The 27,183-nt window shown below is 34.7% G+C and overlaps 2 protein-coding genes across 3 annotated transcripts; one reads left to right on the top strand and one right to left on the bottom strand.

Moving 5' to 3' along the window:
* The first annotated feature begins 1,083 nt into the window (after window positions 1-1,083).
* ccndbp1 (cyclin D-type binding-protein 1) lies at window positions 1,084-15,094 on the top strand. Its single transcript, XM_073851494.1, has 11 exons — window positions 1,084-1,212; window positions 2,768-2,827; window positions 2,908-2,987; window positions 3,103-3,184; window positions 5,669-5,765; window positions 5,870-5,943; window positions 7,148-7,224; window positions 8,278-8,537; window positions 10,697-10,757; window positions 12,404-12,450; window positions 14,661-15,094. The coding sequence occupies exons 1-11, from the start codon at window positions 1,125-1,127 to the stop codon at window positions 14,770-14,772; spliced, it is 1,038 nt and encodes a 345-aa protein (XP_073707595.1). The 5' UTR covers window positions 1,084-1,124; the 3' UTR covers window positions 14,773-15,094.
* On the bottom strand, window positions 15,095-27,150 carry tgm8 (transglutaminase 8). 2 transcript variants are annotated; one of them, XM_073851493.1, is made up of 13 exons: window positions 27,018-27,150; window positions 26,039-26,200; window positions 24,736-24,972; window positions 24,534-24,652; window positions 23,149-23,277; window positions 22,848-23,025; window positions 21,523-21,658; window positions 21,311-21,420; window positions 20,065-20,307; window positions 19,705-19,983; window positions 17,426-17,589; window positions 17,209-17,342; window positions 15,095-15,432 (listed from the first exon to the last, which is right to left on the bottom strand). In XM_073851493.1, exons 1-13 carry the CDS (start codon window positions 27,067-27,069, stop codon window positions 15,249-15,251), a joined length of 2,127 nt encoding a protein of 708 aa, XP_073707594.1. In that variant the 5' UTR covers window positions 27,070-27,150; the 3' UTR covers window positions 15,095-15,248. The 2 variants fall into 2 exon arrangements, with proteins under 2 accessions (XP_073707594.1, XP_073707593.1); XM_073851492.1 differs by having other exon boundaries at window positions 26,039-26,203; window positions 27,018-27,094.
* Between the last annotated feature and the right edge of the window lie 33 nt (window positions 27,151-27,183).

Below are 27,183 nucleotides of genomic sequence, written 5' to 3' on the forward strand. Positions count from 1 at the left end.
TGTTTACACGTATGATATGAAATCATTTACACAATATGTGCAATTCACAGAAAAGAATTCCATATTTCTGTAAACACAGTCTCAAGTCACATTTATTTCTACATATTTTTTTTATATAGATTGTGTTAAAGCAGCTCCACCATGCTGCTGGCTGTTTTAGATTGCAGCTGAGAAAAATACTCTGACAATACCATGGTACAATGATGGTATTGAATAATAATACCATGCAACTTTATATATATAAAAAAAAACATTGGGTTGCATTTATTTATACAGCTTTTTTCAAACACAGATTGTGTTAAAGCAGCTCCACAATGATAAACAGAAAAATAAAAGTGTGCATGTTGTAAAATGAATCAAATTTCAGCTGTAAAGCAGATTATTATTCAGATTAATATCAATCATTGAATGATGTGAAACTGCTGCCGGCTGCTTTTGATTGCAGCTGAGAAAAAACTCTGACAATTCCATGATACAGTGATGATATTGGATAATAATTCCATGCAACTTTATTAGAACAAAAACATTTGACTGAATCATATTCATTTATAACCACTCAAGAGTTCTTCTAAGAATACAATGGACCATGGTTACTATTATATGTCTAAAAAAAAACATGATGCAGTGGTAGTTTTATCATTTTCACTGATTTAAACCATTATCCAGACTCAAAATGAATCCAGCCGCTGGTTTAAAGAAGCTAAACTTGTTTTGTTGTCGTCGAGCGCCACCTGCCGTCCAAATCACTGCTGTTGGCGACCACTTTATTTAATAGATCCTTGTTTTTAATCATTAATAATTTAGTAGCAGCGTATTTAGACGTAAACGCAAAAACTCTCATTTTGTTTTCTTATATATGTAAAGCGCTAAGTGTAGCAGTTGTTGCACGAAGCCCTACATGTCTGTAAAAAAAAGTGCAGAACATTTATTATATTTTAATTTAATTTTTAATTGTATAATTTTCATTCAAATGTTTATTTGTTTATAATATTGTAAAAGTTTACGCAAATATGTTCAAAACAACGCTGCGGTGCACCACAGATACATTCCGGCGGGATTCACCCGATCTTTCGTTCCGCTTGATGTTCGTTCCATGGATCCACGAGACAGACGCGAACCGAATCATGAGCGCCGATAATTCACGTCCAGATGTTTTGCTGCCGTTACGAAACCTCTGTAACACCGTCAAATGCAGCAGAGATCGAGTGAGAGGTATGATGGGATCCTGTCATGTCATTTAACGACAGACTTTAGCTGTGTTTGTGTGACGGCTAACGGCTAAAGAGCGCGACAAACACACAGGAACACTGCGATATAAACAATAAACCCGACAAACTCACACACAAACAAACTCACACAGAACAAGTTAAACTTAGTGACTAAAATATTGTTGTTTACATCTTTTCTGATTCTAGCAGTCGGTAGTGTTTATGTAGTGAACAGTCATGGTGTGTTGACACACATTCGCTGTCATTTAACAGACATGATGAAAGTGTGATTTCTTAAATAACTAAAGATTATTAGAGATACCGCTACAATGTTCAGGTAAATTATACTCTAAAGTTGTTCTACAGTATTTATACTGTCACGGCGAGACACTGCAGGTGAATAAGGTACAAAAATAACTAATAGTTATCGCCTTACTTACCTAGTTTGTTGATTACATTGATATTTGCTAACATCTTTGTATTAGGTTTTCTAAAATGTTAGGTTTAAATATGCAAATGAGTCATTATTTAATAAAATATGCGCTAATTTGCATACATTTCTAGTGCAAACATCTAAACACTGGATGAAGTCAGTTTCTAAATTCTTGTTTAATTCTATTTGCCATATTAGAGTCAAATGTTTTTACAGAAGGAATTTTGAGTATCTCATTTTGTCACTCCATTATTCAGAAAAACATTAGAACAGACAGAAAACACTATTTGTTTTTAATTTCGGAGGGAATAAAATGTTGTATAAACTCAAGCAAATTATATCTGAACAAATCCCTCTGGAAAAACCTTCAGACAGGAATGAAAATGCAAAGTGTGGTGTGTGTAAGTGCTGCTGAAGTGGAGATTTATAGGCAAACCCAATGTTTGCAAATACTCTTATGCACATACGCCAATATCCTTTGCACTAGAATGTGACAAGTTTACAAAACTCATTTATCTCCATGCTGCTACTCTGCACTTTGCACTTCTGTCATATTGCACCTTGTATTGCATTACTGTAAAATACCTCAACCTGACCATTCTGGAACAGTAGGATAGTCTGGTAACTGTAAATTATTTTTAAATTTATCTGTTTACTGTCTATTTGCACTATGTTTAGTCTAATGTTTAGTTTACGTTTAGTGTGTGTCATATCTTGTCTTAAAATTGCACATTGGAGTATGGGAGAAACGCAATTTCAGTCTGCTGTGTAATGTAGTGTTGCATGGTTTGATTGACAATAAAGTTGACTTGAACTTGAACTTATGGCTCAGTGTAGGAGAAAAAACTCTTGGCCTTTAAAAAACTCTATTGTAATTTAAATCAATTGACACAAATAGAAAAAGTGCTATAAAGGAAAGACTTAACAGTGTCTTTTAGGTTTTTACTTTCCACAAGTGTGAAAAAACAGTTAGGGTTATGAAAAAGCAAAAAGCCCAAAATCTCAAACTTGACAGGTGCATGAAAAAACTATTTTTGCCTGCAGTGTCTCCCCTTAATTATTAGACACTCTTAATTATTAAACAGACATGTATTCATATATTGATGTGATGTGTTTCTGTTTTCAGATGGAGAGTCGAACGAGTGCAGCGGCACATTCAGCTTGTCAAACTTCTGGGAGATTCTGAGTTCGGTGTTTGTGATTCATCTAAACATCATTTGACTCCAGAATGACTCTAAATGACTCACTCGTGTTCTTATTCCACAGGTGAAGCTGTTAAATCAGCGTCTCAGGAAGCAACAAAACTCAGCGTGATGTTCTCAAGGCCACCGATGCCATCAGAGGCGGTGCGTCTGACCCCATTAGACTGACCTTTGACCCCTGCAGAATATGAATATAACTGTGTCTGTCATGCAGTGTTTTTGCATCTGAAATAGCGTTGGTCTGTTTGTCCCCCTCCAGGACTGTGGGAAAATAGCCGAATCTGTTCAGAAGAGTGTGCTGACATTGTCTACAGTTTACTTTTGGTTACCAAAGAGCCAAGGTAACTTACACAAGTACTAAGCACTAGTAGCAGCATTCTAACCAGCTGATTGACGTCTCCCAATACTTCAATAATCTAGCCCAAAATGCAAAATGATCTTGTGAGAGGATGAATACTGTCAGGATCAGTGTTGTGGGTAATGCATTACAACTAACGCAAGTTACATAATACTGTGACTTTTTCCAAATAACTAGTAAAGTAATGCATTACTTTTTAATTGACAAGAAAATATCTGAGTTACTTTTTCAGTAAACAAAGTACACCAGTTACTTTCCACCATTTATTGATGAAAAGCTCTCCTGTCTCCATGTTGAGAGAAATTGTGAGTAAGATGTTCCTTTAGGTCTAGAATAAATGTGAACATGCATTAATTCATCTCACTCACTAAAGAACAAACACAGTGTTCCTCAAAATGAATAAAAACCTGGAATAATTAAATATGTTAAATAATACAAATATCTTTTATGTATTTAATCCCATTTAATTAACCGATGTCTTTGCTGCTGACCTTCGATGATCCAATTCATCCATACTAATAAGCAAAAATGACTCAAGATAATCTAACATTTGTTTTCCTTTTTTATTTATTTTATTTTAAATAAATATTTATTTATTTATTATTAAAGTTGACATTTGTTCTTCTGCGGTCTACTGTACAGACGGAGATTTACTTTTCTCTAAGTCTGAGGCTTTTGCTGTGAAAAGGCTTTTACATTTGACAAAAATACAACTTTTTATATTAAAAACAAACAAGCAAGCCCTGCCCAGATTTAAAAAGTAACGCAAAAGTAACGTAACGCTTTACTTTCCATAAAAAGCTAAACTAAGTAACGTAATTTGTTACTTTTTTCAGGGAGTAACGCAACATTGTAATGCATTACTTTTAAAAGTAACTTTCCCCAACTCTGGTCAGGATACTTCATCAGAATTTTATTTAGTTATTTAGTTTATGAAGAAGTCATGATTTCTGCATTTAAAACACAGTATAGAAGCTGTCACTTGGGCGCTACCTTTTAAAAGACAGTAAGAGTGATGGGAGAAACAAAGCTTTTCAAAACGATGAATTAGTTGAACAAATTGTGAATCACTCGAAATGGCACACACTGCTGGTCAAAACTGTGCAAATGCAATAAAACCTCGACCTGAACTTGCATAAAACACCTTTTATGAAACAATTGTCAAGCCAAGTAAGTTGAATTGAAAGTATAATCTATTAAATGCAATTAACGAATCATCTAATAGCATAAAATGTAAGGTGTCTGTTTATTATGTGTTATTTTATGTAATAGCATGCCTTGTTCTGTTAATAGCCGACTATTAACTACAGCCCTTCCTTTCTGTTATACAGATTTAAAGATATCTCTGTAATGAAATCAAATGAAACCACAGATACTAGTCTTGAAGCGGTTGTGATGTAATGAAGCCCCAAATAACTTTGGCAGTTGGGTTCACGAAGCAGTGTTTTGAAAGTGTCTAAAACTAAGCATTTATTATTGTTAATATAATTATTAATCCTTCACAGAAAATTAGGTTGTTACAGCAGCAACCACAAATTCAGTCCTTGCACGCAGACATATCTACCTAACTAAACATATAACAAAGAACCCTGAACACACCCCCACACAACAAAAACAGATATATTACACATTACCCAATAAAATACATTACAATTATTGCACTTAGAAAAAAAAACGAATAGCTTTTTATTTAGGTACTAACATGCATGTTTAAAGTACTAATACACACGCTTTAAGGGGTAAATAAGTTGCAGAGGTGCATCTTTAAAAGGGTACTGCACTGATGATAGCTTTTGTACCTTTTTTCTGGGAGTGTAATAGTTTACTGTCTCTTTACTGTTGTTTGCACTGCAAAAAATGCTTTTCTTACTTAGATTTTTTGTCTTGTTTCCAGACAAAATATCTAAAAATTCTTAAATCAAGAAGGATTTTCTAGACAAGAAAAAAATTGTCCTGTTTTCAGAAAAAAGAAGTCAAAATTAAGCATGTTTTTGCTTAAAACAAGCAAAATAATCTGCCAATGGGGTAAGAAAAATAATCTTATTTCAAGCAGACAACTAGATTATTTTTCTTACCCCATTGGCAGATTATTTTGCATGTTTCAAGCAAAAACTCAGTTAATTTAAACTTATTTTTTCTGAAAACAAGACAATATTTTTTTCCTTGTCTAGAAAATCCTTTTTGATTTAAGAATTTTTAGATGTTTTGGCTGGAAACAAGACAAATTCTAAGTAAGAAAAGCATTTTTTGCAGTGTGGTGCTGTCTGTAGCATCTCTGTTCAGTCTTTGACATTAATCAGCTCTTGAAGATTCATCTGCTTGTCTTTATTAGACATTTTTCTGTTACACAAGCGTCTCATGACCCTGTAATGAACTCAGTGTTTGTGTTTCACTCTGATTGTTGAGAAACCTAGTATGTAACTGTCTGACAAGTGACCCAGTGAAGCGAATGTGTTGTTTAATGCAGGAGTTGCGCTGAGGAAGGCGGTCAGAGACGCGACGGCGGAGGTGCTGGATGGACTCGTTCAGCTGCTGGAGGTCATTCTCTCCTCTCCTGGAGAAAGGTTTGATTATATTTTCATTTATCGTCAATTTTCTCATGTAAATTCTGTACGGTGTGCAGAGTCTGTATTAGTAGTTTGATGATCCAGTAGTATGTTTTTCTCAGTCTGTCGCAGGAGCAGCTGATGACCACTGGAGGCGTCTGGGCCGCGTGTGACCAGTTTAACCAGCTGCCGAAAGGTTTGAGAGCTACTAAAGAATCCTAGAGTAATTTACCTCTGCAACAGTGCAGAACCAAAACACATGAAACGTTTGTGACTTTTTGGATTTATTTTGTACAACTTTCATCACTTAAATAGTTCTTAATCAAGTTTAAGATGTTTCTTCAGTCACAAAGTAATTAAGTTTTTGGATGAAAACATTCCAGGATTATTTTCTATATAGTGGACTTCAATGGTGCTTGACAGATTGAAGGCTAAAAATGCAGTTTAAATGCAGCTTCTAAGGGCTCTAATTAATCCCAGACGAGGAATACAGCTCTTACACTGCCAAAGAATGCTTTTCTTACTTAAATCTTTTTCTTTGTCTTGTTTCCAGCCAAAATATCTAAAAATTATTAAATCAAGAAAGATTTTCTACACAAGTAAAAATTAAATTTATTGTTTTCAGGAAAAAAAACTCAAAATTAAGTAAATTTTTGCTTAGAACGAGCTAAATAATCTGCCAATGGGGATGCAAAAAAATTATTTCAGACAGAAAACAAGATTATTTTTCTTACACCATTGGCTGATTATTTAGCTTGTTTCAAACTAAAACACACTTAAATTTTACTTGTTTTTTCTGAAAACAAGACAATAATTTTTACTTGTCTAGAAAATCCTTCTTGATTTAAGAATTTTTAGATATTTTGGCTGGAAACAAGACAAAAAAAAGTTAGAAAAACATTTTTTGCAGTGTATCTAGTGAAACAATCAGGCATTTTCTTTTAAAAATGAATAATTATAGACTTTTTAACCTCAAATCCTCATCTGCGATGCACATGTGTACTCTGTGTACTCCGGTTCAAGACAGGTTATGACGAAAAACTAATTTTCTCAACTTCAAAATCATCCTCCATTGCTGTTTTTTTAAAAAGGGTGTTTGACTTTCTTTGCATGTCCACTTTTTAAACACTGGGCCGGTACTATTGCTGCAATGTAGGACGATTTTGAAGTTGGAGGAGAAAATGAAAAGAGAGTTTTTTGACAATCCACTGAGCACCACTGAGGTCCACTATATGGAGAAAAATCCTGGAATGTTTCCTTAAAAAAATTAATTTCTTTGCAACTGAAGAAAAAAGAAGTAATCCTTTAAATTTATTTCTATAGTGCATTATGCAGAGTTCACATTAGAATTAATGGCTGATTTCGGTTTTCGGTGTTTTATTATACTGATGTCCTCACAGATAACCGCAGTGTCGTGTTGAGGGTCTTAACATCATATGTTGGTTTGGTGAAAGATGCCTTGGAGGAGATGGAGCAGGTCAGAGATCATCTAGCACAGTCTTATGGCTTCAGTGCCTTGCGAAAGTATTCATACCCCTTAATTTTTTTCACATTTTGTTATGTTGCAGCATTATGTTAAACTACTTTAAATTACTTTTTTCCCCACATCAATCTACACTCCCTACTCCATAATGGCAAAGCAAAAAATAGGTTTTTAACATTTGTGCAAATTTATTAGAAAAAAAAAACTGAAGAGATCCCGTTGCATAAGTATTCATACCCTTTTCTGGGACACTGGAAATGTATCTGAGGAGCATTCATATTGCTTCTAGATGTTCCTACACTTGGAGTGGAGTTAAACTGTGGCAAATTCATTTGAATGAGTCTGATTTAGAAAGACACACACCTCTCAGAAAAGGTCTAACAGCTGAAAATGCAGATCAGAGCAAAAACCAAGATAACTGCCTGTAGAGCTCAGTGACAGACTTGCGTTAAGGCGATGATCTAGAGAAGAGTTCAGAAACAAATCTGCTGCATTGAAGGTTGACAGAAGCATTCTCCATAATGGAAGACGATTGGAACAACTAGGACTCTAGAAAATGTCCAAGCTGACAGAGATGGAGAGGTGAAAAGGTGAGGCAAAGAATGGCAGATAATTGCCAAATGCAGATGTGCAAAGATGCTCACATCAGACCCAAAAACACTTGAGGCTGTAAAGGTGCTTCAACTATGGACTGAGTTAAGGGTGTGAATACTTATGCAATCTATTTATTTCAGTCTTTTATTTTCAACACATTTGTAAAATTTGCAAATCTGGTTTGTGCTTTGTCATTATTATGGTGTATGGAGTGTAAACTGATGTGGAGAAAAACTCATTTAAAGCAGTTTAACATAATGCTGCAACAAAACACAATGTGAAAAAAAAATGAAGGGGTATGAATACTTTTGCAAGGCACTGTAAATGAAGATTGTTTTTTTTAATATAGTTGATGTTCACATGAGTTTAGGCAGTTAATGTGACTCAGTTTGACTCAGTTGTCTGTGGAGTCCATGTCAGTGTTCATGAGAACTGCTTGTCTTCTCTCTTCAGGCTCTGGCTGAGGCTCAGGATCCGTTTGGGGATGTTTTAGATGATGATGATGATGAAGCAGACGGTCGTGGTAATCAGGACACGTACTGGTCAGAGTCGGACCGGCAGCTGATCTCTCAGTGTCAGGGTCTGATGAAGGCGTCCGGAGCGAGTCTGCGCAAACTCTCCTCCGCCGTCAGAAACAACGGCAAACTGGATACGGATGAGAACATCGCGCAGCTAGACGACCTCGCAGACGCGGCTAAAGAAATCAGTCCGAGGTGCGACGATTATAGAAACTATAGAGCAAAATTATTAAAGTCGTACAGCTTATTCTGTAAAATATGAAATCAGTCCTGGATCAGAATTAGAATATGATGGCTCTGCAATAACACATTATTAAAATGTAACTTCACTCAGATCATGGTGAAATTGAATAAAGTTGAAATGTTTTAAATGATACACACTATCATTCAAAAGTTTGAGATCAGTAAGGTTTTGTTTTTAAAGAGATGAATATTCATCAAGGATGCATTAAGTTGATCAAAAGAGACAGTAAAGACATGTTACAAACAGGGTTCACAAGAAACTATTGAACTTAGCATATATAGTTGGACAATGCAGACTGAGCCGCCTATTGTGCCATCAGCTCATTGCTTGGCACCTAAAGCCTTTAAATATTGCGTACTGCCTTAACCAAAACCACATTTTAAACACTTTTTGCAGTAACAGTCTTTTTATACACCCTTGAATTTTTTTATCCGTTTTGTGTCATTGTTTCTGCTCCACAGAGGATGTGTTAAATTGGACATTACGCCTTGATTTTAGAGCTACTACCATAAGAAAAGCCTAATTTTAAGCAAGTAGATCCCTGTTAATTCAAATGTATCCATGCTCTTGTTTTATTTATAGTAAGTTGGCAGTGATGCACAAAGGAAATAAACAAAGGTTATATAAAACTAGAAATTCTAATGTGTAAATGTAAATATTTTGTAAAAGTTTAGATTTTTTATTTTAGGGATTTACTGATGACTTCTTTATATTAGGGCTGTCAAACGATTAATCGCATCCAAAATAAAAGTTTATGATTACATACTATATGTGTGTGTACTGTGTGTATATATTATGTATATAAAAATACACACACATACGTGTTTATTAAAGAAAAATATTTTAGATTTAAATATAAAATATTTATAATTTTATATATAATCTAAATTAAATACAAGTTTAACTATTCATAAAAATATATTTTTTAATCTATACATGTGTATTTATATATACATAATAAATATACACAGTAAACACACATTTGATATGTAAAAATAAACTTTTATTTTGGATGCGTTTAATCATGATTAAAATCTACAAGCTTTGGAAATTTGAGTCTTTGAGCTTTGGAAAAGTATACTGCCCTCCAAAGGCAAAGTGCAGTAACTACGCCAACACTGAAACTGAGAAAAATGCCTTTAAAGTTTTTACGCCAGCTAGTCAAACATGTTGACACTCTCGATTCTCTGAAACGGGACAAAATTAAACCAGGAGACTTTGCCACAAGACAAAACGGTTGCCACAAAGTCCATTTTAAGCCTTGATTAAATTTTGCCAAATGTGTAGTTACTGCACTTTGCCTTTGGAGGGCAGTATAGTATTTTAAAATGAAAAATGGGTAGGAAACCTGTACAATAGATTTCCATTCCAAATAAATGCTGTTCTTTAGATTTTTCTGTTCATCTGTGAATCTGTGAAAAAATCAAATGTAAGGCAGTTTCCACAAAAAAACAGTTTTCAACATTGATAATAATCAGAAATGTTTCTTGAGCAGCAAATCAGCATATTAGAATGATTTCTGAAGCATCATGTGACACTAAGGACTGGAGTAATGGTGCTAAAAAAAATTCAGCTTTGATCGCAGAAATCAATTACAGTTTAACAGATGTTCACATGGAAAACAGCTATTTTACATTATAATATTTTTTACAATTTTACTGTATTTTTGATTAAATAAATGCAGCCTTGGTGTGAGCAGAAGAGACTTTTGAATGGTAGCATAAATGTTGTTTCTGACTGATAAAAGTTGGTAAATTCACTAGTAATCAAATCAAATGTTTGTTTGGCTTAGTGAGGTCATTGCATTGATTTTCTCTCAGCTAACCCACTCCTGACCCCTAAACTTCACATCAGTACATGTTTTGTCTGTTTTTCCAAGCCCTTTGAACTAGTGATGACCAGTCAAATGTGTCACTCGTGGGTTGACAAAGTATTTCACAATGTTTGACAGTTTGGCCCTCTCTAGTGTAGTCAAAACAAGTACAAACACTCACAGTCATTCACACATTTTCTCCTGTCATTAAATCACGCCACACCAAACATCACCACCCAGCCAAACCTTCTTCATATCGCAGTGTCTGATAATGACGGTTGTGTTTTATGTCATTAGCGTTGATGACCTCGCCCTCAGTCTCTACCCCCCCGTGGACCGGTCGTCCGTCGAGGTGAACGTAAGTGCAGATCACACCTTCATCACGCTCACGGGACGAGTTCAGACGAGCCCCTCGCTCCCCTGGACGAATCCCAGCATGACATCATTCATCTGGCGCAATATTATTAATAGCATCACCGGGACACAAGGTGTGTCAGAACAGTTAGTCACGAGGAACAGGTGAGTTGTGGGCGTCCGGACGTGCAAATGATCCGGCTTAATCAGAGTTGATGGGTTCGGATTTACTGGAGGATTCAGTCACTGCTGCAGACGCTCTTCAGATCATGACTGAACTAGTGCACATATTTACTGTACGTCAGGGACACAAATGAGCTCTTACAGTGTTTGCAGTTTTAGCTTTGTAAGGACGATTTTTATAAACATTTTATTAAATGTAACTTTGGTTTAAGGCGAGACACTGCAGGCGAATAGGGTAAAAATTAACTGATAGTTATTACCTTATTTACCCAGTTGATTGATTACATTGGTATTCGCAAACTTTTTTTGTATTGCAAGTTTTCTAAAATGCAAATAAGGCATTATTTAATGAAGTATGCACTAATGTGCATACATTTCTAATACAAAAATCTAAACACTAAACACAAGTTTCTAAATTCTAGTTTAATTTTTTTGACATATTAGAGTCAAATGTTTTTACAGAGGGGATCTCATTTTGTCACTCCATAATTCAGAACAGACAGCAAACATATTTTTGTGTCAGTTTTTTGGGGAATAAAATGTATAAAATCAAGCAAATTCTATATGAACAAATCCCTCTGTAAAAACCTTCAGGATATAGACAGGAATACAAATGTAAAGTGTGGTGTGTGTAAGTGCTACTGAAGTGCAGATTTATGGCTCAGTGTAGGAGAAAAAACTCTTGGCCTTTAAAAATATGTATTGTAATTGAAATCTATTGACACAAATAGATAAAGTGCTATAATAGAAACACTTAACCGTGTCTTTTGGATGTTTTCTTTCCACTAGTCTGAAAAAAAAAAACACTATGAAAAACCAAAAGCCCAAAAATCTTTACTTCGACAGGTGCATGAAAAAACGTTTTTGCCCCTTGAACAGTTACTTGAATCAGTCACAACATTAGAGAGCATTTCAATTTTTTTCAGCTACAACAAAAGTGGAACAGAAACTGCACTTATGCTTATTTTCACAGTTTGTAAATGTGTTTACAGAAAAAAAAAAGTATATAATGCGTAATGTAAATAGCCCATAATTTAATACAAAAAAATTAAAAGTTACTCATTAGAGGATGAGGAGGACTAAACCAATCACTAGGACCACTAAGACCATTTCACTTTAATCTGTAAAAATAAAGTCAAATCTATCTCAACTGAGCAGGAAGTTGGGGTGTGTTTTGTACATTTTGTTTGGTTAAACCCCCACCTCTGGTTTAGATCAGGGCCACAGCCCTGCATAGTTCAGCTCCAACCCTTAATTATCCAGCTAATCAAGTCATTTAGGTTTATTTGTAAACTGCTCATTGTGTGTGTTGGAGCAGGGTTGTGGCCCTATAGGAACACCTGGACGTTTGGCGCCCCTGCTGTAGATCGAACCCTTTTATGACAAAGCATTTGGCTGCTGCTGTAGATGTTTGGCTGTAATAGTGCTTCTGAATGATGTTGATTGAATGATTCTTCATGATTATAGGTGTGTAAACTGGTGTGTGTGCTGAAGAAGGTGCTGGAGATCACCAGGTGAGAGACTGGTTTAGTCAGGTAATCACTAGTCTACCTGAACCTGAAAAATCACTGCAGTTAGGAGGAGAAAATGTTCTAATTATTATCATTAGTGTCTTGCACAGTCACATTTCCAATCATTTCTTACACCCTTCATCATTTTTCACACATCAGTCATGTCCCACACAAATTACATCTATTTTAAATATACAACAAATGGCAAAATACAAAAGTATATTTTAAAATATGTCTAAAATGTATGTATATTATATTTTAAAATATATATATATGACCCCGTACCACAAAATCAGTCTTAAGTAGCACGGGTATATTTGTAGCAGTGGCCAACAATACATTGAATGAGTCAAAATGATTAAAAATCATTAGGATATTAAGTAAAGATTGTGTTCAGTGGAAATATTTTGTAAATTTCCTACCGTAAATATATCAAAACCTAATTTTTGATTAGTAATATGCATTGCTAAAAGCTTCATTTGGATAATTTAAGGCTATTTATTTATTTATTTTTTATTTTCCAGATTCCAGATTTTTAAATAGTTGCATCTCGGACAAATATTGTCCTGTCCTAACAAACCATACATCAATCAAGCTTATTTAAGACTATCCCTTATGACTAGCTTGGCCATTCTAATATGCTGATTTGCTGTTAACATTGGAAACGTTTGTGGATATTTTTATGAACCTGTGATAGATTCTTTGATGAATGAAAAGTATTTATTTTTAATATTAATCATGTTAGATCAAGTGACACTGAAGACAAGAGTACTGGCTGATAAAAATTCTTTAAATTATATTTTAAAGTATATTCAAATAGAAAACTGTTATTTTAAATTGTGGTAATATTTGAAATATATTTTGGTATATAAAAGAGAAAGTGAATACAAAATTATATTAATAAATTTTGTATTAATAATACAAAAGTATATTTTATTAGTCTTTAGCATGTATTAGAAATATATTTTGTTTAGAAAGAATCTTTTATTTTTTTCTGTGTGCTATGGGGTTTGAATGGAAGCCCGTTTCCGCCACTTTTCTGACTTTTTTGTCACAATTCTGGGATATATAAATGCACAATTGAGTTAGAAGGTCAGTATTGTAGGATATAAACTAGCAATTCTGACTTTTTTCTCACCATTGCAACTTTGTATTTCTTCTCGTCATTTTAAGAAATTAACTTAAATTTAAAGTCCAGTTCTGGGGAGGAAAAAAAGACTGATAGGTTCACAAAATCGCAAGTTTATATCACACAATTCTAACTTTATTTCTCAGAATTGTGACTTTATATCTCGGAATTCTAACTATGACTCGCAGTTGCGACTTTATATCACACTTTTGACTTTATTTCCTTGAATTGCGAGTTTAAATCTTGGAATTCTGACTTTATAACTCACAATTGCGACTTTGTCATTTTGTTTATATCTTGCAGTTCTAACTATAACTCGCAATTGTACGTTTAAATCCCACAATTCTGACTTTATTTCTTAGAATTGCAAATTTATATCTTGAAATTTATACTTTATAACTCGCAATTGTGACTTTATATCACAATTCTAACTTTATTTCTCAGAATTGCGACATTAAATCACCCAATTTTGACTATTTCTTAAAATTGTGAGTTTATATCTTGGAATTCTGACTTTATAACTCACAATTGCGACTTTGTCACACAATTTTGACTATTTCTTAGAATTGCAACTTTATAACTCGCATTTCTGACTTTATATCACACAATTCTAACTTTATTTCTCAGAATTGCGAGTTTATATCTTGGAATTCTGACTTTATTTCTTAGAATAGCAAATTTATATCTTGAAATTTTGACTTTATAACTCACAATTGCAACTTTGTCACACAATTTTGACTTTTTCTTAGAATTGTGACTTTATAACTCTCATTTGTGACTTTATATTACACAATTCTAACTTTATTTCTCAGAATTGCGAGTTTATATCTTGGAATTCTAACCATAACTCGCAATTGCAAGTTTATGCCTCTCAATTCTGAGAAAAAAAAACTCAGAATTGCAAGTTTATATCATGCTATTCTGAGAAAACAAGCCAGAATTGTGATTGCAATAACCTTTTTGCATTTTTTTTATTTTTTTTAATTGAGTGGTGGAAGCAGGCTTTCATAGGTTTGTCACGCCTGTCAGAGTTTCAGAGGTCCGTCTTCTTGTCCTCATGTGGTTGTGATGGTGTCTCAATCAGGTCCAGTCATGTCTGTGCGGAGGCTGATGTTTCCTGGGTGCAGTTTCTGAGCGGCGCCGTCGAACACAACCTGGAGAAGATCAGATCACTTCTGCACGACTGCGTCTCGTAGCGGCGCGTCACAGACAGGGTTTGCTCGGATAAACCAGGTTCCGCTGCTTTTATTGTTCTTGTAGAAGAACGTCATGCTGATGGATTTCGAACAGCAGAAAGTGTTTTATAAGGAGTTTGAACTTTGTCTGACTTCCCCAAGCTATGAATTAGTCCATCTCTCTGAATGATGCCGCAATTCATGTTCACAGACGCTTGACCTCTGATATAAATACTTTATTATTGCATATTTAGTGATGTTTTCACATTATTCATAACATTGGTCATGCTCATGCTCTTTCTGTAATCGCTCAAAACCTCCTGCAGTAAATTGGATCAACAACTTTTGCTTTACATGTTTATTTATTCAGACTGAACACAGATTAGCTGTGTGGATGAACTATAAATAATCTTCATTGTTCACGGCTGCTGTTTGTGCAAATAAAGCTGAAGTCATGTAATGGACAGTCCTGTCCTCTGATGGTTGTTCTAGTGTTGCTATCTGCTAAAGCTGAGGAATGCCATGCGTGAGGTGGAGGGTCGCACGTTGATGTCCACACTGGATTTAATGTCTCTAAAGGTGGAGCTGTCAAAGTTGGCCACCAGTTTCTTTGGTCCGATTCTGTAGGGCTTGAACGTCACCTTCAGTGTGATTCTCTGTCCCGGACCGAGCTCCACCACGCTGACGAACACAAACCATTCATGTTAAACTCTTAAAACTTTTTAAAAAATGTATGTATTAAATCACAATTCATTAAACATTAATAATTTTGAAATAAAACACTTAAAACTAGTTAAATAATTAAATGTTAATTTAAAAAAATCTTTAGAAAATAGTAAAAAAAAAAATTTTTTTAATTAAATAATCGTGAAATAAAGAGTTCATTTGCAAAAATGAATAAATCGTGCTTTTTTTTAAATTCTGCATTTTAAGTAATATCAATTAAACTGCAATTGGGTTTATTGAATAAATAATATCAACTAAAAACATACAGCCAACTAACTCAATGAAACAAAATTGTAACACTTTAAAAACGATGAATGAAGTAGATCATAAAAAATGTATGTATTAAATTAATATTAAATAACTTTAAAGTAAAAAACAACAACCCAAACAATAAAACAATGTGAATTAAATTAGAAAAATGTCAAATTAAAATGTAAAAGTTAACCAAGTTTTTTGAGAATAAAATGTCAAAATTTACTTTAAGTTGTGTTACATTGTCATTTAGTGTAACAATATTCATGTAAAAATTCAAACAACATGCTTATTCTGACTGGTACATATTCAAATATATAAAAGAATAAGGGAGCATATTACATGTTATTGTGTTTTAAATGAGTAAAACAATTCTTAGTAACAAATGGGCAAAACCTAGGATAGTGGCGAATTTTAAACATTTAGAATTACAACTGTTTAGTATTTTGGATTGGAGTAATTCATCTTTTAATATGCCATAAATAGTTTTTTGTTGTAAATATACCTGACAAGATTGACACTAAATGACATTTTAATGGGTGTCTTCTGTAAATTAGGGAAAAATGTTAGATGGTAATTTTTTGCACAGAGCAACAAAAACAAAAATGCAATTAAATGAAATGGAAAAGTTTTTAATTGATGAAAAACAACAATTTAAAGCAGTATTAAACTTATTGCTTTTATGCCTTAACCCTTTTTCGACTCTGACCCATTAAATCAACTAATTAAATTAAAAGTAAAATAAAGCTAAATGTTACCTGTTAAATGTTAAAAATTACTTACTGTAAATATGATTGTAATTATATTGTATTCAGTTAAGTAAATATGTGACCCTGGAGCACAAAACCAGTCTTAAGTCGCTGGGGTATATTTGTAGCAATAGCCAAAAATACATTGCATGGGTCAAAATTACTGATTTTTCTTTTATGCCAAAAATCATTTGGAAATTAAGTGAAGATCATGTTCCATGAAGATTTTTTGTAAAATTCCTACTAGAAATATATCAAAATGTAATTTTTGCTTATTAATATGCATTGCTAAGAACTTAATTTGGAGAACTGTGAGAAAGGTGATTTTCTCAGTATTTCGATTTTTTTGCACCCTTAGATTCCAGATTTTCAAATAGACGTATCTCAGCCAAATATCGTCCTATCCTAACAAACCATACATCAATAGAAAGCTTATTTATTGAGCTTTCATATGTTGTATACATCTCAGTTTTGTAAAATTTAACCTTATGACTGGTTTTGTGGTCCAGGGTCACATATATGAATAAAGTAAATAACTATTATTAATCAAAATAATTCTTGTTTTTTTTTATTCTTATAAAAATTAAATAAAATAGCTTGAGTAAGATCTACAAATCTATAAGATTAACACTAAAATGTAATAAAATAGTTTGAGTAAAATCAGAATGAATCACAGGATAGAGTGTGAGCGAGTGTGAGTTCAGTGTGTGCAGGAGGAGCTCTGACTCACTTGGATTGCTCTGTTTGTTTGAGCAGGCCGCTGCCGGTGAGGGTCATGGAGCAGTTGTTGAGCGGAGCGGTCAGAGGATTCTCAAACACCACCTCAGCCGTCATCTCACTGTCCTGCATAGGAGTCCCGCTCACCTGAGACACACAAACACAGCGCTCACAGGTTAGACCCACTCAACTAACCACATCGACATCAGAACACGAGTGAAGACACGCACCGTGACCGTCAGCGTCGGACTGTGAGGAACCACGTCTTTCTCCGCCAGATAGGCCTCCTTTGAGTCGCTCTTATCCGTGGCGATCACTGACACTTTGATGCAGTTGTTGTCCATCAGTTTGGGTCCGTATGCGGAAAACGGCACCGTGAAGGGAATCGTTTGCTCTGGAACAAACGCACGGGTTCTTGAGTTCATGTAATGTTCACTCTGTGTGTTTTGTGTAAGCCAGGTGTCACTGGTCAGTCGTCAGGATCAGTGGCGTAGCAAGTTATCTCTGGGCACCATTTGCAAAAAATGTGTACAAGCCCCACAATCATGATTTTTCTTAAAGGAGTAGTTCACTTTCAGAACAAAATTGTACAGAGAATGTCTTGTCATCCAAGATGTTCGTGTCTGTCTTTCTTCAGTCGGAAGGAAATTGTTTTTTGAGGAAAACATTTCAGGATTTCTCTCCATATAGTGGACTTCTATGGTGCCCTGAGTTTGAACTTCCAAAATGCAGCTTCAAATGGCTCTAAACGATCACAGCTGAGGAAAGAAGTGTCTTATCTTGTGAAACGATTGGTTATTTTCTAAAAAAAAAAAAAAAAAATTACAGTTTATTTACCATTTAACCTCAAATCCTTAAATGCTTGTCTAGCTCTGTGTAGAGATGAAAAAGTCTATAAATTGTAAATGTTTTAGAAAATAACTGATCATTTCGCTAGATAAGACTCTTCTTCCTCGGCTGGGATCGTTTAGAGTCCTTTGAAGCTGCATTTAAACTGCATTTTGGAAGTTCAAATTCGGGGCACCATAGAAGTCCACTATATGGAGAGAAATCCTTCTTGAAAAACAATTTCTTAATGACTGAAGAAAGGAAGACATGAACATCTTGGATGACAAGACATTCTCTGTACATTTTTGTTCTGAAAGTGAACTGCTCCTTTAAGTACATAATTATTTAGGGTATAAATGCTTGGAAATCATATTTAAAGTCCGTTTTTAAGTCCATTCATTATTTGTAGAATGCAAGTCTGATCAAATACATAAAATGATAAAATACAAACAATACTTGTGTTTTTACACTCATTAATTTGTAGTGAGATAACTATATTCGTGTGAGGTAAATATTCGCTGAGTTTGGATCATTTTTGTGATGTGCTCCTCCTCAAGACAGAGATGCGAAAAACACATCTTTAGCTATTTTACAAAAGCACAATGTTTTGTTGATATTGTGAGTTCACACAAATAAAAGTTTTAGGTTTCCACTGTTATTAAGCTTTAGCTTTCACTTTCCGCACAAACAGCCAGTGTTGGGGGTAATGCATTACAAAAAACACAAATTACGTAATAATATGACTTTTTCCAAGTAACTAGTAAAGTAACACATTACTGTTTAATTGACAAGAAAATATCTGAGTTACTTTTCCCCCATTTATTGATTAAAAGCTCTCCTGTCCCCATGTTGAGAGAAATTGTGAGTAAGATGTTCCTTTAGTTCTAGAATAAATGTGAACATGCATTAATTCATCTCACTCACTAAAAATCAAACACCGTGTTCTTCAAAATGAATAAAAACACTAAAATTCAACGCAAACCGGCAATAATTAAATATGTTCAATAATACAAATATCCTTTATGTATTTAATCCCATTTTATTAACCGATGTCTTTACTGCTGACCTTCGATGATCCAATTCATCCATACTAATAAGTATCTGTTTTCCTTTTTTTTTTTTTTATTGCTGAAGAGTTGTCATTTGTTCTTCTGCGGTCTACTGTACAGACGTCAATTTACTTTTCTCTAAACCTGAGGCTTTTGGTGTGAAAAGGCTTTTACATTTGACAAAAATAGAACTTTTTATATTAAAAACAAACAAGCAAGCCCTGCCCAGATTTAAAAAGTAACGCAAAAGTAACGTAACGCATTACTTTCCATAAAAAGTCATTAGTAACTCAATATTGCAATGCATTACTCTTAAAAGTAACTTTCCCCAACACTGCAAGCGAATGGATAGGCGTCTAACAGTGCACATTATCTAGGTTAAATGTTTAAATTACTTTAACAAACATAAAATGTTCCAAACATTAACTTAATTTAGAAACAAAATGAAATCTAGCCACTTTGCCATTAAAAAACAAAACTATTTTAATGACTGCAACATGGGCTCTGATAGTTGTCAGACAAGGGCAGGACTCTATTGGTTCCCTCGTTTCAATTAAAAGTTGTCCCTCGGCTCAGCGCTCTCCCAATCTGCCCCGGGGCCATATGCACCTGCGTAGGACTAGTCCTCTCACCTGATTTGGGTTGCAGCTGAACATCGGTGGTGTGATTCCAGACTCCGGCCGCTGGGTTTCCTGTGTATCTCATGACCTGAGCGCTCATCTTCAGCGTCAGATCCTGCGCTTTGGTGTTGTCGCTCTTCAGAAGCAGCTTGAGTCCGATGTCGGCTCCGTTCAGCGGCGCTCCTTCCAGACTCACCTTCATGTGGACGTTTGGACGCGGCGTCTCGCTGATCTTCAGGTCCGTCACGCGCTTCACGGCCTCGTCGTACACCGCTCTCTCCTTCTCAGAGCCTGAGGGACACAGTCTTACATGCTCAGATACATTGATGGACTCTGAGGGTCAGATATGAGCTCTGTGTGAGAGATACTGACCTTCCTGGTGTTTGTACAGGTGAGTGATGTCTTGTCTGTTGTTGCTGCCCACAGCTTTAGTGCTGATGCTCTGTCCTACCATGTTTGAGTCTGATAGGATCTTCTTTTTGGAGCCGTTGGCCATGACCAGCCATGTGACTTTGTCTGCGTTGACCTCTCCAAACACAAAGGGCACGTCGTATTTGACGTCGGTGTGACCCTCCAGGATGGCTCTGACCGGCGCTGGACCACAGCAGTAAGTACCTGAACCAAATATATCATCATTATCTCTGTTAAACGCTTCGTTTTCACTGAGGATTCACTCACGTAATGTTCTTTAAAAATGTAATTAAAACCTATCAAGTCAATATGTTAAGTAAAAAAATTAAATAAAAATAAAACTACAATTAAATAATAATATGTAAAAACAACAGTCTTATTAACAAATACTTATATATATTAAGTAATTTATTAACCTACTGTAAATAGTTTGAAAATAAAAACTAAAATACATAAAATCAAGATAAAATGAGGTAAATAACTTGTTAAAACAAAACTCTAAAACTTAAATGATAATCCTAAAGTATTACATTTAATTTAATTATAATTTACCAAAATGAAATAACTTTCAAATCAAACAATACATTAAAAAAACAAATGTGAGGCTGGACCTACAAAACCAGTTATAAGGATCAGTTTTTTTTTTAATTAAGATTTATACGTCATCTGAAGGCTGAATAAATACGCTTTTTATTGATGGAAATGGTTTGTTAGGATAGAATTATTTTGCAGAAATACAATTATTTGTAAATCTAGAATCTGAGGATGCAAAAAAACAAAAAAAAACTCAAACTTTTGAGAAAATTGCCTTTAAAGATCTCCAAATGAATTTCTTAGCTATACTACTAGTCAAAAAATAAGTTTTGATATATTTATGGTAGAAAATTTACAAAATATCTTTATGGAACATGATCTTAATATCCTAATGATTTTTTGCTATAAAAGAAAATTAGATAATTTTGACCCATGCAATGTATTTTTGGATATTGCTGCTAATATACTCATGCTACTTAAGACAAATGTCAAATTAAAACAAATCTTTAAAAAAAAAATCATAAAAAGTCATAATTTAAATTACCAGTAAATAACTTAAAATAAAAAAATTCTAAAAAAGCAATCATTTTAATTAAATCAAATTACAACAAATAATGACTGAAGTTATTGAATCTCTGATCTGATTGTAGATGTGGATGCTGCATCTGTTCACCTGAGCTCTTCTCCTGCGGCGTCGGGTCCAGAACCTGCCAGCCGTCGTAGAACGAGTCCTGAGAGAGATCCGGACGCCTCATCCAGCCCTCCACCCAAACGTGGTAATTCCTGCAGAACATGCACTGTGTCAGAGACTTACTGCCGTCCAATAATGATAAACACACCATCACAGATCCGTTGAAGAGCAATAGTGTGACGTCAGACTCTCACCAAACACTGTCTTTGTTCGCTTTGGGTCTCACGCCGTAGTCACTGAAGTATTCATCAACAATGAGGTTCTGGTCCGTGTCGTGAGCCGACTCAAAGTTAGTGACGACGCGACACGGGATCCCCAGACATCTCAACGCTGCAGACACACAACAGAGGGATTACACTTCACCAAAACTACCACAAACTACGATTTCACTGCAAAAAATGCTTTTCTTTTTGTTTTTTTTGTCTTAAATCAGGAAGCATTTTTTTAGATGTTTTCAGAAAAAAACAAGTCAAAATTAAGTGCAGTTTTGCTTGCAACAAGCTAAATAATCTGCCAATGGGGTAAGAAAAATAATATTGTTTTCTGTTTGAAATGACATTTTTTGCTTACCCCTGTTGGCAGATTATTTTGCCTGTTATAAGCAAAAACTCACTTAATTGTGACTTGTTTTTTTCTGAAAACAAGAAAATATTTTTTACTTGTCAAGAAAATAGAATAGAAATATTTTTGTTGGAAACAAGACCAAAAAAATCACTGTATGAAAAACATTTTTTGCAGTGTTGATGCTTTGAATAAATGTTATCTGTATAAAAAATATTTATTTATCTCTCTCTCACTCTCTCTCTCTCTCTATATGTGTATATATATATATGATATGATATGTGTGTGTGTGACCCTGGAGCACTAATCAATTTTTAAGTAGCACGGGTAATTTTTCTTTTCTGCCAAAAATCATTAGTATAATAAGTAAAGATTATGTTCCATGAAGATATTTTGTACATTTCATACCATAAATATATAAAAACGTAATTTTTCGTTAGTTATATGCATTTGCACCCTCAAATTCCAGATTTTCATAGTTCAATAGTTCTATCCTAACAAACCATACATCTTATTAATTCAGCTTCAAATAAATTAATTTCAAAACTTTTGACTCTTGATTGACACTTTTTGTGGTCCAGGGTCAAAAATCTTTCTTTATTATTATTATTATTATTATTATTATTATTATTATCTTTACCATAAACAACAGGTTTGGTACTTGAAATTTTGAAACTTGAAACTTTTTTTATGGCTAGTTGCCAAGGCTATGTTTTTGGGTCTTGTTTTTGTTTAGTCTAACGACGTAATGTACCAAAATAACAGAAAATATATATATATATATATATATATATATATATATATATACACACATAGATATAGAAATTGCAAAAATCCACAAAAAACTTGGTAGCAGTTTAACAAAAAGTAAAATGACAATGTAAATAAATGAAATAAAAAATAAAATACTAATAATAGAATCTTAGTAATACTGAAACAACATTGAGTGTGTATGTACCAGTGCACATGACCGCTGCAAACACCCAGCACTGCCCGAATTTGACGGGATGGCAGTCGTATTTGAACCAGCGTCTCAGGATGTCCACGCTGCTGTTCCAGTTGGACGGAAGTGTGCCTCCGATGAAGGACCCGTCCCACTTACCCATCAGCACTCCCTTATCATCGTCTGCGTTGATCTAAACACACCAATATTCATCAGTGCTCATCTGCATATGATAATGAGGCAGCTCTTTCATTCCCTGCTGCTGAAATAACTCTCAATGAATCAGATGTGAATGTGTGTTAATCAGGTGTTTTACCATAGCGCTGACCACTCGACTGACGTAGATGGGGTTGCAGCGCGCTGAATGATCCTCTGGGGCGTCTTTCAGACACTTTGGGTTCAAATCCAGCATCTTCAGGCAGATGTTCAAGATATCCTCCTCAAACTGCAGGAAGCACAGACAGACATCAGCTCAGATCCTGTGTGTGTGTGTGATCACCAGTGTTGGGGTAACGCATTACAAGAATGTATTACTGCTGTATTACTCTTACCTTTATGAGCAAAAATTGTGATTTTAAATGTAAAGACAGGTATGCCACATACTTTTTATTTGGAGGTGGAATTTTTGCATTAACTTTACGCAATATAACGTTATTGTATTACAAGAATTCTTTAGTTTTAAAGTAGTCGTTTAAAGCACCCTAAAGATATATTTCTCATGTCGGTAAGGTAAAGTTTTGGATCAAGACCGAGACGGCGAAAAGTGCATCTTTAGCTATTTTACAAAAGCACAACGTTTTGTTGATATTGTGAGTGCACACAAATAAGACCTTTTGCAGTTCCGAATGATGTATTTTAGGCTTCCATTGTTATTAAGCTTTAGCTTTCACTCTCTGCACAAACGATCAGTGTTGGGGGTAAAGCATTACAAGTAACGCAAGTTCTGTAATAATATGACTTTTTCCAAGTAACTAGTAAAGTAACACATTACTTTTTAATTGACAAGAAAATATCTGAGTTACTTTTTTTAAATAAATAACGCCTGTTACTTTTCCCCCATTTATTGAGTAAAAGCTCTCCTGTCTCCATGTTGAGAGAAATTGTGAGTAAGATGTTCCTTTAGTTCTAGAATAAATGTGAACATGCATTAATTCATCTCACTCACTAAAAAACAGATACAGTGTTCTTCAAAATGAATAAAAACACTGAAATTCAACGCAAACCTGCAATGATTAAATTGTTAAATAATAGAAATATCCTTTATGTATTTAATCCCATTTTATTAACCGATGTCTTTGCTGCCGACCTTCGATGATCCAATTCATCCATACTAATAAGCAGAAATGACTCAAGATAATCGAACATTTGTTTTCTTTTTTTATTGCTGAAGAGTTGACATTTGTTCTTCTGCGGTCTACTGTACAGACGGAGATTTACGTTTCTCTAAGTCTGAGGCTTTTGCTGTGAAAAGGCTTTTACATTTGACAAAAATACAACTTTTAATATTAAAAACAAACAAGCAAGCCCTGCCCAGATTTAAAAAGTAACGCAAAAGTAACGTAACGCATTACTTTCCATAAAAAGTAACTAAGTAACATAATTAGTTATTTTTTAGGGAGTAACTCAATATTGTAATGCATTACTTTTAAAAGTAACAGTGGCGATCACTAGTGTGAATGTGTGGTATGTGACTGTTCTCACCTGACCAAAGTCCCAGCTCATAGTGGTGATGTAATCTTCCACTCCTTTATACACGGTTCCCTGCTCGTTCATGACGTACTCCTGCCGCTCCGCTTCGTTCGCCAGAAACACCCAATCATCTGGAGATAGAGAAGGAGATGCTGAAGCTCATGTGGATCATCTCAGAATCAGATCATCAGCTTCAGCTCAGATGCAGACGTACCTTTACACCAGGGGTTGAAGAGCACGGTTACGGCGCTCTCGCACGCACTGGAGCCGCTTCTCAACTTCAGAGAGTAGAGGCCGATGCAGGCGTCTGGCGGACACAGGATGGACAGGGTGACGGAGGACCAAGAGCCACTCAACACCTTCACACTCCAGCCTTTAGCAGCGCTGGTGCAGTTTTGTGGCTTTGTGCTGCAGGACGAGAGCGTGCCCTTCTGTTCACACGCACCAGGACCTTACACACAAACACACAACATCAAACGTTTACTTCAGTCTTTAGTGTTGCATGATCCTTCAGAAATCATTCTGAAATGCTGACTTGCTTCCTCAGAACTTTTGGGCAGCACAAGTGTTTTCAACATTGATAATAATTAGAAATGTGTCTTGAGCAGCAAATCAGCAAATGTGACCCTGGAGCACAAAACCAGTCTTAAGTAACACTTGTGTATTTGTAGCAATAGCCAAAAACACATTGTATGGGTCAAAATAATCGATTTTTCTTTTATGCCAAAAATCTTCTGGATATTGACTAGAGATGATGTTTTAGAATTAGGTTCTTAGCAATGCATATTACTAATCAAAAATTACGTTTTGATATATTTATGGTAGAAAATTTACAGAATATCTTCATGGTTTAAAGGTGATTTTCTCAATATTTAGATTTTTTTTTTAAATAAAAAGTTAATTAATTGATTAATTAGTTTTGAGCAACAAATCAGCATATGTGACCACAAAAGTGGGTTAAAATGATATATTTTTCTTTTATGATAAAAAATCATTAGGATATTAATTAAAGATGATGTTCCATGAAGATATTTTGTAAATTTCCTACCATTAATATATTATAACTTAATTGTTGATTAGTAATATGCAATCCTAGGAACTTCCTTTGGACAATTTTAAAGGTGATTTTATCAATATTTTGATTTTTTTTTTTTTTTTTGCACCCTCAGATTTTCATATTGCTGTATCTCAGCCAAATATTGTCCTATCCTAACACACATTAATGAAAAGCATATTTTTTTTCTTCAGCTTTCAGATGATGCATAAATCTCAGTTTACAAAAAGTGACCCTTATGGCTGGTTTTGTGGTCCAGGGTCACATTAGAATGATTTCTGAAGACTGGAGTAATGATGCTAAAAATGCAGCTTTGATCACAGGAATAAACAGATATTCACATAGAAAACGGTTATTTTAAATTCTAATATTATTTAATATTTTTTCACGTATTTCAATCAAATGAACGAGCAGGAGAGACTTGTGCTGTGACTGTAATGGCTGTTTTTGTTTTTATTTCTACCTGTCTCCACAGTGAGCTCGATGTCGTTCTGATCTAATCGCTCGCCGCTCAGGATCAGACTGAAGGCTTGTCCTCTGCGCACGATCAGACGCTCCACCGTGATTTCATTGGTGTGGTGATCGGTGTTGTTCTTCACACATTGCAAATCCAATTTCATCACAGCTGCTGGAAACACAGGGTTAGTTCACGACACAACTAGTTTGGCAGGTTTGTTTCAGAGCCCTTCACGATAAGCTTAAAGACGAGATGACAGCGCATATTTCATCACAAGAACTGGCTGTAGATCAGGTGTGGTCGATCTGATGAATGGAGAGCATTTAGATTACGTTTTACAAACATTGATTTCATGATGTTGATTTATTCACATGTTTCCACTGAGAAGAAGCTGCTGTTATGGAGATCAAGTTGAGTATTTCTACAGCGCCTATATACAATACAGATAGTGTCAAAGCAGGTTTACAGGATTAAACAAATAAATAGTGTGTTGATAATGCAAGAGGAATATAGTAAACACTCAATTTTCCAGTTAAAGTCATTTCATGACTGATTTAGCTCAGTTCAGTTCAAACAGTATCTGTTCAGTCATTAACCCTAAACTAACACTGACATCCTAACATCAAGAGCTGCTTTAGGACAAACTTCACTCATCACTCATCTGAACTGAGGATGCATTCGTTTAGCAGATGCTGTTAAACCCGTTAACGGTTCACAAATCAAACCTCACCTGTGATTTTAACCACAAAACCTCTAAAGTAGTCCACTGTACTAATAGACACACTAATACAGAATAAAACCATGTCTAATTAGAAACTCTGAAAGAGTCAGTCAAACTTTATCTATAACAAAAACTATAAAGGACTCAAATGAAAGGTGTAGTTTAACTATTAATATTATTAGGTTATCATTTTACTAGTCTACTAATGTTCACAGAAATTAAAAATCTAAATCAGATTTATCAATAGAAATCAGTTTGACTCACCTTGATCTTGGCTGGCAGAGTTTCTATACTGCAAAGTCCGTACTGCTCTCATGCTTGTCTCGTTAGATGAGTGTGTGTGTGTCTGAAAGTGTGTGTGTGTGTGTGAGAGAGAGAGGAGCTTTATATCAGCCGATCCCCGTCGCCTCCCATGAGCAGAGAAACCACC

The sequence above is a fragment of the Garra rufa genome, chromosome 12 (assembly GCF_049309525.1).
Source record: "Garra rufa chromosome 12, GarRuf1.0, whole genome shotgun sequence".
NCBI classification, from domain to species: domain Eukaryota; kingdom Metazoa; phylum Chordata; class Actinopteri; order Cypriniformes; family Cyprinidae; genus Garra; species Garra rufa.